Genomic DNA, 18,133 nt, shown 5'->3' with positions numbered 1-18,133 from the left:
GCCCGGAGGTCGATGGGGCTCCCTGAGGGATTTGGCTGCGCCGGCTGTTGCCAGCGCTGGAAGGGGCTGGGGGGGGGGGGGGGGTGTGGAGCAGCCTCGGCTGCTCCCACCTTCGGGGTCGAAGGTCCCTTCTGCTCGGTTGGTGGAGCAGCGCTAGCTGCAACCACCGTGGGGGCAGATGGCATAACTGCCGACTCACTGCGTGTGGGTCGGACAGTCGCCGGAGGCCGTTGTGACGCTACCCCCTGATGCACCGCTTCGGCAAAGCTTTTCTTTGGCAGGTATGCTACCCGCCTGCGTGCCTTTTTGAACATTATATTTTCCTTAACTTTGATTGTGACTATTTCTTTTTCTTTTTTCCATGATGGACAGGACTGCGAGTACGCGGCGTGTTCCCCATCACAGTTCACGCAGTTTGGAGCAGTCTCGCAATTGTCAGATGGGTGTTCTTGGGCACTACATTTTGCGCAAGTCTGGCGGCCTCGGCAGTTCTGTGAACTGTAGCCAAATCTTTGACACTTAAAGCATCGGAGAGGATTGGGAATGTATGGTCTGACTCGGATCTTTATGTAGCCAGCCTCAATCGTCTCAGGTAGCCTACTTGATGCAAAAGTTAGAATTAAGTGCTTTGTCTCAATCTCCTTGCCATCGCGCCTGATCTTTATTCTCTTGACTTTGATCACATTTTGGTCACTCCAGCCCTCCAGTAGTTCGGCTTCAGTCAGTTCCATCAGATCGGCATCGGAAACAACTCCACGGGTGGTGTTTATTGTGCGGTGTGGTGTGACCGTCACTGGAAGACTCCCGAAAGATACTAGATTAGAGAGTATCTCGTACTGTGTCTTATCATGCAGTTCTAACAGGAGGTCGCCACTTGCCAACATAGAGACTTTGTAACCTGGGCCAAAAGCTTCACTAAGTGTCTTCGCAACAAGAAAAGGTGAGATCATTCTCGCTGCTTTTTCTTTTTTCTCGGAATGTACAACATGAAATCTTGGGAAACTGTCATTATTTCGGCCAAAAAACTTGAAAACTTCTTCGGTGCGCCCTCGTTTATGAGGGCAATCAGGAAGTGTTGGAAAAGAACTTGCCATAGATACACGTGAAAATTCGGCAGCGTCGCCAGCCACCCACCATGGAGCCCAACAAGGGGACGCTGCAGGACTGTGAAAAGACGGCCTGCATGCGCCAGCTGTACGACATTACTATTACCAAATCTGTTATAACCAAGGTTGGCTATCCCACACAAGGTTAACCCTTGCCGCCGAGGAGAATGAAGTAAATGGAAGAGAGGAGAAGACAGGAAAGGTCAAAAAGTAAGAGATAAAGACGAAGATTCGAGAGGAAGAGACAGGAAGAAGCGATTGCCAATTTCCCCCGGGTGGGTCAGTCCGGGGGTGCCGTCTACGTGAAGCAGAGGCCTCCGCCGGGGGCCTTAAAGGTCCGAACACCCGGCATCGGCTCAACCCCCAGGATCCCCCTTTCCCCGGACACGGCTAAGCCGCGCATGGCTACACGCGGGAGGGTCCGACCCTCGCGTGCTCGGGTCCGTGGTGTCGCAACACACCAAACGCCTGCTGACGCAGAGGCCCCTGCGGGGGAGCGAGAGGCGAAATATTCACTCCTTGCTACCCGCGCTTTTTATGATAGCTTCTTTACAGTGTGGGCGATGCTATAAGCCGCGGGGCAAAGTGCATGCAGAAACGTGGCTGGCATTACTTATTTCATACTGCCGATGTGGAGATATTGCTGACATGGCATGAAACTGTATCATTTGTCGCCGACTCCCAAATTCATCAAAACGAATTGTTCTCTCATTCAGAGTAAAGAAAAACTGCGCAAAAAAAGGACAAGACAGAGAAAGAACCACACGACACAGGCGCAGACTAAAAACTGGTTTAATGCTCCAACGCCTCTTTCCTACCAACAACAGAACGCATGCGCACCAACCACAAAGACCAATGCCGCTATCATGTAGTCGAGCCTAGAAATGCCAACTCCTTGCGGTACAAATGTATGGAAGCCTCACTAACACATTTATCTGGCCCTAATCTCGCGATTTCTAAAGCTTCGATGACTTCACGCTCTTTCTTATCCCTTGCGCGTCCGACAATCTTAGTCCCGCCGAAAAGTGGGGTACAAACATTGCCGTCATGCCTGCAGGTCTTGCAATGCTTAGGAAGATGCTGTCCTCTAGAATCATCTAGGGAATTGGCATGTTCTAATAATCTAATATTAATGCAGCGGCCTGTTTGTCCAACGTACACGTTGCCACAACTCAGCGGAATCTCATAGATGACAAACAGGTCGCTGCATTAATATTAGATTATTAGAACATGCCAATTCTCTAGATGATTCTAGAGGACAGCATCTTCCTAAGCATTGCAAGACCTGCAGGCATGACGGCAATGTTTGTACCCCACTTTTCAGCGGGACTAAGATTGTCGGACGCGCAAGGGATAAGAAAGAGCGTGAAGTAATCGAAGCTTTAGAAATCGCGAGATTAGGGCCAGATAAATGTGTTAGTGAGGCTTCCATACATTTGTACCGCAAGGAGTTGGCGTTTCTAGGCTCGACTACATGATAGCGGCATTGGTCTTTGTGGTTGGTGCGCATGCGTTCTGTTGTTGGTAGGAAAGAGGTGTTGGAGCATTAAACCAGTTGTTAGTCTGCGCCTGTGTCGTGTGGTTCTTTTTCTGTCTTGTCCTTTTTTTGCGCAGTTTTTCTTTGTTCTCATAATGTCATACCAACTAGCCCCTCACCGTACGCTTCTAGATTTCTCATTCAAACTTGCTTTTTTTTTTACTGCCTGATAATGTGGAAAATTCTGTGGCCCCTTTCCATATAAGAAACATCAATCGGCGACTATACAGTAAAACCTCGTTAAACCGTACCCGCTTAAACAGTAGTTTCGTTTTAAAAGTAGTAAAGTCCAATCCCCGACTCAGCGGCCATTGAACATAATGTGTTTTGTATTCACATAAACCGTACCAGCTCATTGCGTACGCATCGGTTAAAACGTAGCGTTTATACTTTCCATCGTGCCAACACGGCGGTACGCCATCTGCATCGGGTGGGGCGGCCTGGCAGAACAACAAGCCTCAGAGAGTGGAACAACGGCCTCCAAGCGCCCTGTGCGTTTGCACGTGAAGCCACACCAACATCAACATCATTTCGATGCCGTGCCAGAGAGCGTTATGGCATCATGCAAGCGAGGACTCGCATCGTTCCGAAGCTCGGATAAAAAAGACGCCGGGTGCTCAGCATAGAAGAAAAATTAGACATCGTCCGTGCTATCGAACGTGACACGAAGTCGGCGCTGGCACGCAACAGGGATCCGGTGTTGACTACAATTTGTGGCATTTGGAATGCAAAGAAGTTGCTCGGCAGCACTGCTGTGACCGTGAAGACATGTCAGCTACAAGGTTTGACTTTTCGCCATCGTTGCCTGTGTTGTTGCCGAAGTATCGACTAGCGACAGTGATGAGGACGACACGGAAAGCGACAGCACGGGAGATTCAGGCCCGACAGTGGCATAAGCTGCATGTTACGTCAGCCTCATGAATGCAGTCGTCGCGATGAGAACAGCGGCACGATAACGTAACTCTACTCCTAATGAAAAGTATTCCAAACTCCGGCACCCGGCAATCAAAGAGGCGCCCCCGGGACTTCTGCAGCACTACTGCGCACGTGCACGGAGAATACGTAATGCCAACGAGGGATCTGTCATGAGAGTGTTTGCCGAGAAGAGGGTGGTGGTGGTGGTGGTGGTGATAAACTTTATTGAAAGGGGGAAGGGTAAAGAGGGACGTGGCTGAGCGTTAGGGCTCAAGTAAGGCCCTGGGCCTGCTTGGCCTTTTCCGCCCAGTCCACCAGTTCCAATTGTCGGTCGACGTCCCCGGAACTGAGCCAGGCTGTCCAGTCAGTCTCGCTGCTGACGGGGGGATGAGAGAACGGGAGCGAGGTGCATTCCCACATTATGTGTGTGAGTGTTCCTGTTTCTGAACAGAGCCTACATTTGTCGCTTTCCCTGCCCCCTGTGATTTTGTTAATGTATTTTGGGTGTGGGTATGTATTTGTCTGAAGTCGCCGAAACGCGACCGCTTGCGTTTTGTCGAGTTGCTTGGCCGGTGGTGGGAGCGCGCGACGCCTCAAGCGATACCGATGGGCTATTTCATAATAAGTCTCGCAGGGCTCCTCGTGTGTCTCCTCCTCATTAACGCCGTCCGCATCCGCGGACGAGGCTCGGCGTGCGAGATCTCGAGCCAAACTGTGAGCCGACGCGTTGCCGGGCACAGCCGCGTGAGCGGGGGTCCACACGAGGGTTTTCAAGCCGCTTAGGGGGCGTCGTGTGAGGACATGGTACGCCTGTTTGCAAATTCTACCACGGACGAAAGAGGGGGCTGGCTGAAAAGCTGGCACACAGCATCAGTAAGTTTGAGGCTGCTGTCGTCATCGTGCTAGGCCGCCGTGGCATTAAACGAAAATAACCCTTTTGTCGCAAGGCTTATAAGCCTCATGATGTCTTACCAACAAGCTCAAGTCATTGCTTTACAACTTTTGTCGCGTGAAGTGAATAAATACTGCATGTCTTTTTCCCCTTCCATCGCACTCTCTCTGAGTTCCATTTTCGAAAGGTAAGTGAGCAATCTCATACTATTCGATTAAACAGTACTATTGTTTAGTACATACTTTTTTCAAGCTCCGGCCAACTACGGTTTAACAAGGTTTCACTGTACTTATTCGCATAAAAGGTCGAATTTCAATACAGCATAGACCATTTATAACGTAACCGCCTATAGTGCGGGACCGCATATAATGCGGCTTTATGTGACCACCAGTACGCCTCCTATAGAGTTTAATGTGTCAGCGTACCACTTAGTGCGCGGTCGCGCACGACGGAAGACCGGGTATAGTGCGGTTTCTCCGAAGAGAAGGGAGCGCACCCCCCGGCACTACAATGCCCGCACCCTCTACAAAAAAGGATAAGAAAGCCACGAAACCCATCGCAAGAGGGGAGAAAATTAGAGGAGAAAGAGAGACTGTACAGCATGCGAAGAAAGAAGCGCAACTAGCGGCCTTATCTTTTGCTTTTCTTTGTGCAGCGCCGCGAGGGCGGGGCCGAGCCAGACCGAGCACCCGCGCCGCCGTTGTAACCGGGTGAGTCCTACTCAGTGGGAGAGAAGGGGAAACGTTGGGGAAGTCCATTTGCTGGGGGTGGCCGGTTGACAGGCTGGCTTTGCACATGCGCCACTCTTCTGCCTCTTCTCCAGTGTGGGTGCACGCAAGCCGTCGTCTTGTGATACCGAAATGTGCTGCCAGCGTCGTAGGCCTAGCTACCAGAAAACATGTTTCCTTCTCTTGCGTTTGTGTTGCGCTGGGCTAAGTTGCCATGGCGCCTGATCCTTCCAACTCAAGAAAACGGCAAGCTTTATCCCTGGAGACGAAGCAAAGTATTATAAAAGACGTCGAAAGTGGCCTAAAGAAGGTTTCCGTCGCACAGAAGTACGGCATCGCCGACACAACAGTGTCGGCAATTTGGAAGAACAGGGACAAGGTGCAACAGCAACTGCAAGAAAATTGTGGATCACTAGAAAGGAAGCGGATACGTTCATCAAAGTATGAAGATGTTGATGCCGCTTTATTCAAGTGGTTCTGCAAGGTGCGAGCCCAGAATGTGCCCGTGAGTGGTCCGATTCTACAAGCAAAGGCCAGGTCATTTGCAAACTTGTTGGGCCACGATAGTTTCAACCCATTAAATGGGTGGATTCAGCGATTTATGAACCGGCATGGAATAAGCTGCCGTGTTATCTCTGGGGAGAGCGTACAAGTTGATGATTCTACTGTTCAGGCCTGGCTCAATATAAACATGGAGACCATGCTGGCGAAGTACGCGGAGCGGGACATTTACAATGCGGATGAGGCTGGCGTGTTTTACAATTTGCTCCCAAACCGCACACTCGCACTGTCCCACGAACGCTGCTCCGGTAGAAAGGCTTCGAAGGAGCGGTTTACCGTTCTCTTCTGCGCCAATATGGATGGCAGCAACAAGAGGCGCTTATTTGTGATCGGAAGGTCGGCGCGGCCGCGCTGTTTCAAAAAAAGAGAGTGCCTGCCGATTACATATAAGGCCAACAGAAAGTCATGGATGACTCCGGAGCTATTTGCAACTTGGCTTAAAAAATTTGACAAGGACATGGTGTCAGAAAAGCGACAAGTTGTCCTAGTTTTTGACAACTGCAGTGCCCATCATGTAAGTTTAAAGCTCAGTGCAGTGAGCCTCAAGTTCTTGCCCGCAAATACCACAGCCAAGAGCCAGCCGATGGACCAAGGCATAATCGCTGCAGTGAAAGCGCATTATAAAAGACACATCTGCGAAAGAGTGCTGATTAACCTTCAGCGAGACGAAGCAATGAAGGTAAACCTGCGGGGTGCTATCGACATGATCACGGCATCTTGGTGGCAGATAAAAGCATCAACCATCGCCAAGTGTTTCGCAAAGGCGGGGTTTGTGCGCAACGCCGTGGTCAGTGATCCTGATGTGAGGAGCGACGATAGCCACCGCGGCGACGATGTCGACGAAGTCCTCAACGCGGATGATGTGTGGTCGGATCTGGTGAAAAAGAACATTGTTGGACAGGACGACACATTCGAAGGCTTCGTGAACGAGGATTGCGATGACTTTGTCTGCGAAGAAGCAGACTCAGACGAAGCAATTGTAGCAGCAGTGCGTGATCGCGATGACAGTGTATCGGACGATGACGACGACGAAGGAGACAGCACACCGGAAGTTTCGCACAGAGATTGTGGGGATGCGCGACTCTCGCGCGTCCCCTGATGTTTTTCCAGCATAGCACGTCTCCTGTACTCCCGCTTCGCCACGTGGCCTGCGTGACGCCCGCGCGGTCGATGTGGTTGAAGCGCAGTGCGAGAGATGGCGCGAGTGTTGCGCTGCTAACGCCGCCGACAGGCGAGGTTACTTGGGCACCGAAAGGAAGGCGCTTGCTCTCTTTGGGTTCGGGAAGCAAGCGGGACGGACGTGCCGTGCCGCGCGCCGACCGATGCTTCGGCGAGACCGTCTCGCGTGGCCGCCTTCGAACGCGCCACGATTCGCGTGACTATACACGCGAACGACCAGGCGTTGGGATCCAGCATGGGGCGAACATATTCGCTCGCTTCCGGTCGTGGTGAGTCGGACTTCTAGATTTGTCGCGCGCCCATTGGCATGTTTTGTGGATAGCAACTCGGCTAGCAGGCATTGATCTAAGAAAGGTGCAATAAATGCCCTTGTTTGTACTACTGTGTTGTCGTTCCTTTGTCCCAAGAGCACGGAGGAGAACCCCACATCTCCCGCAAGATGCACTGGATTACATAAGCAAGCTCAAGGTGTACTGCGCGCAGAAGGGCTTGAGCGAGAAAGCTTCCCAGCGTCTGATAGCTGTTGAAGATGAGATGGTGCATAATGCTGATGATGATGGTGAATGAGATGGTGAAGGCTCAGCGCCAGACGAAGATAACGGCATTTTTTCATTGACGAAGAAAAATAAAATGATTTGTTTAGTGTCCAATTCTGGTGCTTTACTGCGCGTTAAGTTGTAAAATACATAATAAAAGGTGGGTTGACCATATTTGCATGTGAATAAGAGTCTAAAAATGGCGCATTTGATATAGTGCAGTACCGCTTATAATGCAGATTTTCCCGGCTCCCACGACCTACGTTATAAGCAGTCCATGCTGTACAACGAAGTTTCCATATAATGAAGGAAATTGCAGATTTTACCGACTTCATTGTATTGAGGTTTAACTGTATTTAAAGAAAAGGAAATGAAAGTGGTGCATGACAAGACAGCCTTCCAAAACACAATGCTCTTCTTGGCTTCATGTGGTTGTAAAAAGCAAAAAATATAGTCCCCTCCACTTCCCTTTATTTTCCTTGAATAATTTAATGTTAAAATGGCTTTTAGTCAAGGGTAAAACTGATGCCGACCAATAATATTAAAGGGACACTAAAGGCAAGTACTAAGTCGATGTGGACTGTTAAATACCACTCCAGAACCTTGCAACACTTGTTTCGAGCCAAGGAAGAAACTTGGTTTACGAGAAAATTGCATCTTAAAGATCCGAATACTACCAAGGGAAAGACTTAGCTTATGAGAAAATTGCATCTTAAGGGTCCGAATACCTTTACCGCAATTCAAACTTCCATCCGCCCAACCGGATGAGTGGTAACGTTGTATATGCCATCACCATCCTTTGCTGCCGTCGGTGAGTGAAAGGGCACCCAACAGACAGTGGTACCGAGCCAAGCCAAAGCAGTGGATTCGCCGCTGCAGCTGCTTTTTGGTCAAGTGGCATAAACCCACAGAACAACTATATAGATAGACCATTTGAGCATCCCGCGACATCACATGGAAGTTAAATTCTTCGCTAGTTGCAGTTTGTGCGAGTTTCGTGAGCCAGTAAAACCAGCGCAGCACTATGCGATGACAAAAGTACTGTGAAACACGAAAACGCGGGCGGCGCGGAGTCGAGCTAAAATTAAACCTTTCAACCACCCGCATCGTTGTGACGGGTAATTTCAGTGAGTTCTTTTTTCTAAAAATGAAATAAAGCTGAACAAGTCTCATTTTAGTTCATCTTATAATAGAACACAAGGATGTTTCTTTGCAATGAGTCGTTGAGTACTAGTGATAGAATTTGACTGAGGAGTGCTTTCGTCATCGAGCAAGTACTTGAATGTCCCGGGGAGCTCTCTATTTATGTCCTGTATTTATGTGAATTTCTCGATTATTAAGGCTCTCTCTGCAATAATATTGGCACTTTAGAGATTCTCGAGCACTAATCTATCATTTTAGCTTGACTTAATATTTGCCTTTAGTGTTCCTTTAACGGAAAAGAAACTAAGACGTTTTGGCTCCCATATGAGGGCCTTGTTCACAATGAAAGTAAACGAAAGGGGGGAGATGATTATGCACGTGTGAATAGAAGATGCAAACAGCACACGTAAACAGAAGTTGTAGAAGTTGAAGCTGCTTGTGTTTCGTCCGTCTGAGGCATAAGCACCTTTACTACAGACTCCTTTGCTCCTGCTCTCTATGGCCTACCCAAGATACACAAGCCTGCTTCACCAATGTGGCCAATCGTAGATTACAGACCGTTTCCTTTTCACGGCCTTTCCAAGTAGTTGCACAGCATCCTATAGCCACTTGTGGGCTGTGGCTCGACACATGTACATAACTTGAATGACTTCACCAAAAAAGTATGCGATCTTAGTCTTGACGATGACGACTCTTGTGGGGATGCGCGACTCTCACGCGTCCCCTGATATGTTGTTTTCCAGCATAGCTCCCGTCTCCTGTAATCTGGCTTCACTGCGTGGCCTGGTGCCCGCGGCATTCGGTGTGGCTGAGGCGCATTGCGAGAGATGGCGCGAGTGTGACTCTGCTAACACCACCTAACAGCGGGGTTACTTGGGAGTGGAAAGGAGAAGGCTCTTCCTCTTTGGTTCGGGTTCGGCAAGCGGCATGGACGTTCCGCGTGTGCGCCGATTCATGCTTCTATGAGACCGTCTCGCGAGGCCTTGTTCAAACGCGCCACCGTTCGTGTGACCGTACGCACGAACAACCAGGCATTGGTGTCCAGCACGGGGTGAACATATTCGCTCGTTATCCAGTCGCGGTGAATCGGACTTGCGCCATTCGTCGCGTGCCCATCGGCATGTTTTGTCGATAGCAACTCGGGTAGCAGGCATTAGTCTATGAAAGGTGCAATAAATGCCTTTGTGATTGTTTGCACTACTGTGTTGTCGTTCCTTTGTCCCAAGAACACAGGTGAGAACCCTACATCTGGCGCCCAACGTGGGGCCTCTTGGAGCATCGGACGATAGTTTTCACAGTTTTGCTTCGTTCGAGACCTTTGTTTCAAACGAAGCGTAGGGCTAGCGTGGATTTCGATCGCTAGCATTGGCAGTATGCTTTCTTGAGCAAGCCGATGGTGGCTGTAATGCGTTTGAACTTGTAAACATGCTAAGCCTTTTTGCAAGTGTTTTTTTTTTTAACGACACTTGGCATTTGAGAGACATTTGAGAGCCACGTGGTCTACATCCTGGGAGAACGAGGCTTAGCGCCCGTGGAGCATTGGCAAGCCTGAAGCGAGTGAGTACGGAAGCCTTGTGGGTGGTTCGAATTTCTTATGTAAATCGCTTCTTCTATGTCTTTGACTCTGATGAAGTCGCGGCTCTGGGAGCCGGGTGCCACTATGGGCTGACTGGCATTGCGGCCTGGCACGGGGTGCTCCGACACCGTCTGGGACGGTGGGCACCATCCACTCGGATGCTGTGCGCACTCAGCGGGGTAGGACCACCAAACAGAGCTGACGTAGCCTCGTGGCTGCCTGTTTCACGCCCATTTTGGGTGCTGTTTTTTGGATGCCAGTTGTTGTCAGGGTAGCGAGGCTTTAGGACTAAGGCATTACGAAGCTGCCTGTTGCACGTGGAGGGACACAACCTGTTGGACCGTGGCGTTGAGGTGTTGCACTTTGCTTCCCTTATTCTAGTTGGCCTTGCACGAATTGAGATTACTCGTTCGACTCAAGGAAGCGAGCTTCGTTCACGTGAACTAGAATCTAAGTAGCCGCCCGATCTTTTGCCAGCCGAGTTGAACATCGTACCATGTGGGTGATGCCCATGCGGAATTCCTCTCCTTTGCACTACTTTAGGGTTTGCAGAGAGTGATGAACGTATGCAGCGTGAGTAGAGTCACCCCTGGTTTGCTGTCACCTGCTCATCGTCTGCGCTGCTGCCCCAGACTAAGATTTAGCCATTCCGGTCAATGGTGATGCTGTGGCTAGTTCGGCGCAGTGACTTTGGCGGCCGCCTGTATCCAGCTCACAACCCTCGGTGGTGGAGAAAAGAGCTGGCGGTCACCAACAGCTACGGCGGCTCTCGCCAGCAGGGCACGTCGGCACAAGCAACGCTTGCTCGTACCGACTACTGCATCGCCGTTTCCGGAGCCCTGGCCTGGAATCATGCCATTGAGTCTGCAGAGCTGCTGCTGTGACCAGTGGATGCCAGCGGTGTACCCGAAGGACAATGTTGGCTCGCATGTTTACTTATTTATTTATTTAAGATACTTTCAAGGCTCGAAGGCATTACAGAAAGGAGTGGGTGAACATAACAAAAAAAAAATTGTGCAAGATACCAAGTCATATTTAACGTGGTGTTTCATGAATGCTCGTTTTGAAGGGGTCGGTATCCAGAAGGGCTGCAATGGTGGCAGGAAGGTGGTTCCAATCTATGCTTATGCTAGGGATGAATGCATTACTACAAAGTTTAGTATGTGAAGACGGCACAGCAACTTTGAAACTGTGGTCAGAGCGAGATGATATGTATGACGGTTGGGTGATAAGCTGTTCTTTCACCAATGGGTTGTGGTGGTAGATTTTATGGAATAGCGAAAGGCAGAAGCATCTACGACGGAAAGAAAGTTCTGGCAAGTTAAAGCATTGTTTTCATTAAGGTAACGCCAGCATGTTATGGACAGCGTGTGGACATTTCCTTGGCGAGGCCACTGTTGCATGTACTACCTTGTTAGCAAAGCACGCGTTGATGTTAGACTGTGTGACATGTGTCGCCGGAATATGTAGTAAATTAAGGTTGGGGAGATTTGGGGATGCGCGATTCTCCCGTGTCCCCTGATATGTTGTTTTCCTGCATAGCGCGCGTCTCCTGTATTCCGGCTTTGCCGTGTGGCGGCAGTTGGTGTGGTTGAAGCGCATTGCGAGAGATGGCGTGAGTGTGGCTCTCCTAACGCCACCTAACAGCGGTATTACTTGGGTGCCGAAAGGAGAAGGCTCTTCCTCTTTAAATCAGGTTCGGCAAGCGGCGCGAACAATTCGCGCTGCACCGATTCATGCTTCTGCGAGACCGTCTCGCGAGGCCTCGTTCGAACGTGCCATCGTTCGCAAGACCGTACGTGCAAACGACCAGGCATTGGTGTCTAGCAAGGGGCGAACATAATCGCTCGTTATCCGGTCACGGTGAGTCCGACTTCCGCGATTTGTCACGTGCCCATCAGCATGTTTTGTGGATAGCAACTTGGCCAGCAGGCATTAGTCTATGAGAAGCGCAATAAAAATACCCTTGTGATTGTTTGCACTACTGTGTTGTCATTCCTTTGTCCCAAGAGCAGGGGTGAGAATCCCACACTCTATGGTGTCGTTCCACGTGACCTCCCTGTTTACTTGCGTGGCAATCAATCTCGCCGTTCACGTGTGTTCTGCTGCCCTCCAAGATGACGCTTCGCTGCCCGAGAGGACACCATTCGAGGTTACGGACCTGCACAAGCTTTTGCAGTTCTGCCTTGAAAATATTTATTTCATATTCTAAAGCTGCTTCTACAAGCAACTTCAGGGAATGCCGATGGGTGCCTCCCTGTCGGTCACCACTGCAAACCTAACGATGGACGCAGTAATGCCCAGCTCTAGCAACGTTTGTGCCGCAACAAAGAAATTTTTATAGATATGTGGATGACAGCTTTTGTCTGATAAAGAAGGATGCCCTGGATGCCTTTTGTTGCATTTAAACTCACCAGAACACGCCATAAATTTGTAAATTTTATGGTTGAATTGTAGGAGGATTGTCGCTTACCTTTTCTGGATGTTATGGTGCAACGTGGAGGAACGGGACTTCATTTTAATGTGTTCCAAAACCTACATACACAGGACGCTACTTGAACTTCGTGTCAATCCACCTTGCTCCCCACAAATGTTTGGTCGCCACATCGCTCATACAACATTCACAACAAACCTGCAGTTCTCCTAAAGACGTAGAAAAAGATTTGGAAGCCATCCAGCTTGAACTTTCACGTAACAACTATCCTACTTCATTTGTGGTTTCAGTGCAACGCCACCTATTCCGCCCACCTAGTGTTTCCTTCGCCACCTTTGCTCCTCGTAAACGTGCTGCGATACCTTATCTTCCTGGTACTAGCACAAGGCCTTAGCCCATATACTTCGTTCTTTTGATGTGCATGTTGCACATATGGCAGCGAAAAAGCTGAAAAACATGTTTGTAAATGTCAAAGACAAGCTTCCGAACGAAAGGTACTCAGGTGTTGTGTATAACATTCCTTGTGCAGACTGTAGTTACATCTACATCGGCGAGACAGGCAATTTATAAAGGCACATCAAGGTGCACTGTCATGATGTCAAAAAACAAAAAGTTTCTTTTAACACTCTTGCCGAGCATTATGTAACAGAAGGTCATGATATTGACTGCTGCAGGACACATGTGCTAGCCACTGAAAGTAATCTAACCTCGCGTTTGCGTCTTGAGTCATTACTAATCCAAACTACTGATGCCATGCTGAACTGTAATGACGGTAGCCTTCCTTCCGTTTAAGCCTACTGTTTGCACCATTTATTCACAAGTACATTATCATCTCCCCCCTTTTGTTTACTTTCATTGTGAACAAGGAAGGCCTCTGTATAGGAGCCGAAACGTCTTGGTTTCTTTTTTTTTTTTTAATGTTTTCGGTTGGCATTTGTTTTACCCTTGACTATGAGCAATCTCGACCAGATGAGCTTTCGTCGAACTCTTGATTTCATTAAGATGGCTTTCTCTGACGAAAATATTTTCTTTTGCCTTTGCTTTTGCTGCTGTTTTATTCACACAGAGAATCTTGCTATTTCAGGTGCAAGTGTTCAAACAAATAAAAAGGAGGCGACCCTCTCACCCGCTCTAGGTTGGCCGAGCAAACCTTCTGTTTCTTGACCGTTGTGATCTCTGTGTTTGATGCAGGCTGGTCCTCCGATTGCTGTCTGCTTCGGGGTTGCCGCTTGTCCACACCAAATGTTTCATCATCGTCTATGAGACTGGTGCTCTGCACAAAAATATGACATGTACTCTTTTTCTTACATTTAAAAAAATCCTAATAGTATGGCAGTCATGAAATACTAGCACAATTCTATTGTAATCAAACTGCCACAATTGTATGTTTGCTTAAACACTGCTAATTGTGCGACGATTTTGTTAATGTCAAAAGTGATTGCAGTCAGTTTTACTTCACACAACTAGCTCCAATCTGGACATAACCGGATAACATGAAGTGAATACTACAAAAGAGCTTGCTCTGCTCAAGCATTTCACCAAGAGAACAAGAAAAGCTTTTTGGTGTACTTACTCGTATGATTTTAGTGACGAGAGAATTGTACCGCTGGTGTACAATCTTGTGGTTGTCGATGACCTTGGTGACCAGAGGTAGAAAAATCTTGTACTTTTTACCCAGCTGAACAACCATAGCACACAAGGTGTCCATAGCTTGCTGCATAAACAGATGTGTACAGGCACAAATTAATACAATTACAACCTCTTTTAATTATTTCTACTAACAGGATGTCCATATATGTAAATCACAAGATATGCAGTTTCTCAATGCACGCAAAACATTCTACCCATACACATACAACTACTTTGACTAAAACGGGCATATGCGGCGCTAAAAAGAATGACACTGACGAAAGTCATTATCGTGAATACAGTCGAACCCGGCTATATCGAACTCGCAGAAAAACACCTATCAGTTCGATAGAGCATATTTCGATATAAGCCTGCTAAAGGATTGGATGTCACAAAAGCACATACCATTTATAAAATCCCTTTATTGATGAAACAGCTTAGTTTCGCATGAAATAGTCCTGTATTTTCTTCTGCTTGGGCAGTTTCGCTGCCTGTGACGCACACTTCTTCACACTGTCTAATGAGTTTGAGTAACTAAGGCCGCAACCTTTCACATTCGCGCAGAAGCACCGGACTAGTGTGAGTGCACCAATGACCTCGGAGGACGTGGGCAAAGGATCGTTGTTGCTTTCCTCATTGTGCCCACTTTCAGCCCACTTTCACTTGTGCTCAGTACGATGTCGTCAATGTAGTCTTTGTTTTCAGGCTCGCCCATGGTCGTGACACCATCATCTGCACTCACAAACTCATCGACCGTCGATTCACCAACACCTCGGGTTTATGTCCCGATTTATGATTTCGAGCTTCACGTTGAAAGGCAAATTCTGCCACTTCATCATGGCAACACTGCGAGAGAAGGGCCACAAGGCATAGACACAATGAACCCGAAAAGCAGCGAAACAATTCCCACTTGCGCCATCTTGCACGACGAGGGCACAAGAGCCTCTGATTGGCTGTCTGCGCAAGCGCTGCGGGCAGGAAAGGATAATTTTTTGCAGGGGGTTGTCGACGGCTTGCCCGACGCAGCGCGGTCATGGTAGGGAGAACGGTTAGATGGAGCCACGCCGCTGGGTTTCCCCGCAATCATGAGGGAGAGCCAAGTTCTGGGGCAACTTTTCCGCCGTTTGACATTCTATATATTGGGAGCCGCTGCTATTTTTGTTCGATGTAAGTGTAACTTTTGCTATATATACTTATTGTAACTATACCGCGTTCAGAAATTGTTCGATACAAAGAATAATTCGATGTAAATGGGTTCAATATAGTGGGGCTCGACTGTATTCTGATGTTAAGCAACAAGTATGACAAGGGACAGCAAGCTGCCTTTGACCTAAAAAGGTGCCACTAGATGTCATTGAATTGCTGGTCAACTTTCCAAATACCCTGGTTTTCTGTTTTACTCAAGTATTTAAATGTGGCACCACCATGTAACCCATAGAGCACAGGTATGTATAATGGCAACTAAAATTTAAGGCACCACGCAGTGTGTCTATCAATTCGTCAGATGTGACCCACATACTGTACAGATATTTTTTTTTATTTACTGACCGTATTTACCCGAATTTAACGCGACCCCAATTGTAACGCGAGGGTCGACTTTGCAAGGGCGAAACCGGGGAAAAAAAAAGAACATGATTGTAATGCGAGCGTTGACTTTGTGAGGGCGTAACCGGGAAAAAAGAAGAACACGATTGTAATGCGAGGGTCGACTTTGCGCACGTGTGAGATCAAAGACGCAAAAACACGAATGTAATGTGAGAAACAGAAACTATAGAACACGAATGTAAGGCAGGAAACAAACTATAGGAAGTCGAGAGCAGCTTTATTGAAGTACCTGTAAACTATGCCTAACATTCATCCTCGCCACTGATGTCGCCGTCGCTGTTGTTATCACAGCTGGACTCCTCTTTGTCACTAGTCCAGCTGGACTCCTCTTTGTCACCTCGAAAAGAATCCAGCACCAATATTGATTCTTGATGCAGCAATGCACCTGGCCTTCGGTCCCAAACACTGGAAATCCAATCTATGACGAGTTCCGAGTCCATCCAGCCTTTTTCGTGGCAGCGTACGACAACATCGTTCGGAAATGTTTCTTTTGGGATAGTCTTCCGGCAAAAAATTATGGAAGGGAGCTTGCGACCATCAGCCAGACATGCGAGCATAACTGTTATCCAATTATTTTCGTTTCCAGTGCTTCTAATCTGAACTTCGTGTTCACCAGACTTGTGCACTGTCCTAACCATTGGCATATCAAGGTACACGGGGGTTTGGTCTGCATTCCCGATGTGTCCAAGTGGCATGTTGGTAGAGTGGCGGAGATCAATGACATACCGCTGAAACGTGATAAGTTTTGACTCGAAGTCCTTGGGTAGTTTCTGACAAATTGAGGTAGTACGTCGAAGGGAAAAACTGGCCCTTCGCATGATCTTCTGTATCCAGCTGCACGATGCCTTGAATTGGTTTGGCACCAAACCCGCGTCTTGTGCAAGTTCACGTGCTTTGCACTGAAGCATTTCAATGCTCACACCAAAAAGCCAGGAGCGTTGTCCACCAATGAAGTCCGCAAAACGACACTCCAAATCCAGGAAGCGGCCTTTCTTGGGCCCATGGAAACCTTTCCTATGACTGTTGCAATTGAACAACTCCTGGCGATGCTTCCTCCACCCCCTTATCGTCGATTCGTTGATGTCCAGGCTTCTTGCGGCCGCTGAGTTACCGACTTTTTCGGCGAGTAGAAAAGCGTTGCGTTTGAAGCCAGCAGTATACCGAGTGCGAAGCACGCCATTTTGGATGTAGGCAGATTAAGCAGGCAGGAACAGACAAACGTGTCGAAGCGCTGAACAGACAATGCGACTATGCACTGCCTAAGGAGTCGGTTGCGTAGGTCACGTGGTACTATCGTGGAAACAAGTGCCCAGGAAGCGCCCCCAGTGGCCCAAACGTATCGCTACATCACTAGAATCGCCTAGTGGTGAGAAAAAGGCACGTCCATTTCGCGCGCCAAGGGGTGCTCGTCATCACCCAGGCGCGTTTGGTCCCTCCAAGGTGACTCGTCACTGGCGCGCTATTGTTGGCATCGTTTGCTCTGCCTTTTTCGTGTTTGTACTGCATTCACGACTCGCCCTGGCCATGGTTCACGTATTGGTTGACCACTGAATTTGGAGCATGTGACTTTGAAGGAGCAGGTCACTCGACATGCATGCTAATGTGGCACATTAAGCGAGCTTAATAATGAGTGTTTGGTGCCTTTCTTAGCCTTTCTATACCTAGTATTCAAATGTAATGCAGGAGGTGACTTATCACTTCTATTTTTGGTAAAAAAAAATGGCCAGGCTTAGCTTGGTTAAGCCAAGAATGCGTTGCGTATTGCACGAGTTGGGGCCCAGCTTTTCCTCCGGCTGTCGTGACGTCACGTCACGTGGTTGCGCTAAAGGTCAATGGTGGCTGCCCGGCCGCGCCCAAGGGCAGAACTGAGTGATTGCAATATGCAATGCATAAAAATAGAAGCAACTTAATAACAAACATAGCAAACTTAAAAGTGAATAGACCCACATATGAGACGCGCAGCAATGAACAATGGCTCATACCCTCAATGGTGGCTGCCCGGCTGCGCCCAAGGGCTGAACTGAGTGATTGCAATATGCAACGCATAAAACTCGTGTTACATTCGGGTAAATACGGTATTTAGTACCTACTGCAGACCACATTGTGGTCCTTGCAGGATGGGCAGACATAATTAACTGCAAGACTAGACATATAAATATACAAAGATGAATAGATACACTCACATACATACAGAAAAAATATACACGTTTCTATATTGTTCACAAAACAATTCGTGAAAAGATCAAAACACAAAGCCTCAATCAATCCTTTCTTCCAAGTCAATTATGGAGA

The 18,133-nt window shown here is 48.3% G+C and overlaps 1 protein-coding gene across 3 annotated transcripts in view; it reads right to left on the bottom strand.

The window, feature by feature from the left end:
- Window positions 1–18,133, bottom strand: part of mTor (serine/threonine-protein kinase Tor) — a 504,957-nt gene that overhangs the window by 199,833 nt on the left and 286,991 nt on the right. For all 3 annotated transcript variants that reach the window (XM_065435416.1, XM_065435418.1, XM_065435417.2), the window contains 2 exons: window positions 14,181–14,321; window positions 13,734–13,880 (listed from right to left, as the gene is read on the bottom strand). In XM_065435416.1, coding sequence (XP_065291488.1) covers window positions 13,734–13,880; window positions 14,181–14,321 — 288 coding nt within the window. The remainder of the gene's footprint in view (window positions 1–13,733; window positions 13,881–14,180; window positions 14,322–18,133) is intronic.

Source organism: Dermacentor albipictus, chromosome 2, assembly GCF_038994185.2.
Source record: "Dermacentor albipictus isolate Rhodes 1998 colony chromosome 2, USDA_Dalb.pri_finalv2, whole genome shotgun sequence".
Lineage (NCBI taxonomy): Eukaryota > Metazoa > Arthropoda > Arachnida > Ixodida > Ixodidae > Dermacentor > Dermacentor albipictus.
Note: the sequence above shows the minus strand (reverse complement) of the source record. Positions and strands in the feature narration are given on the sequence as shown.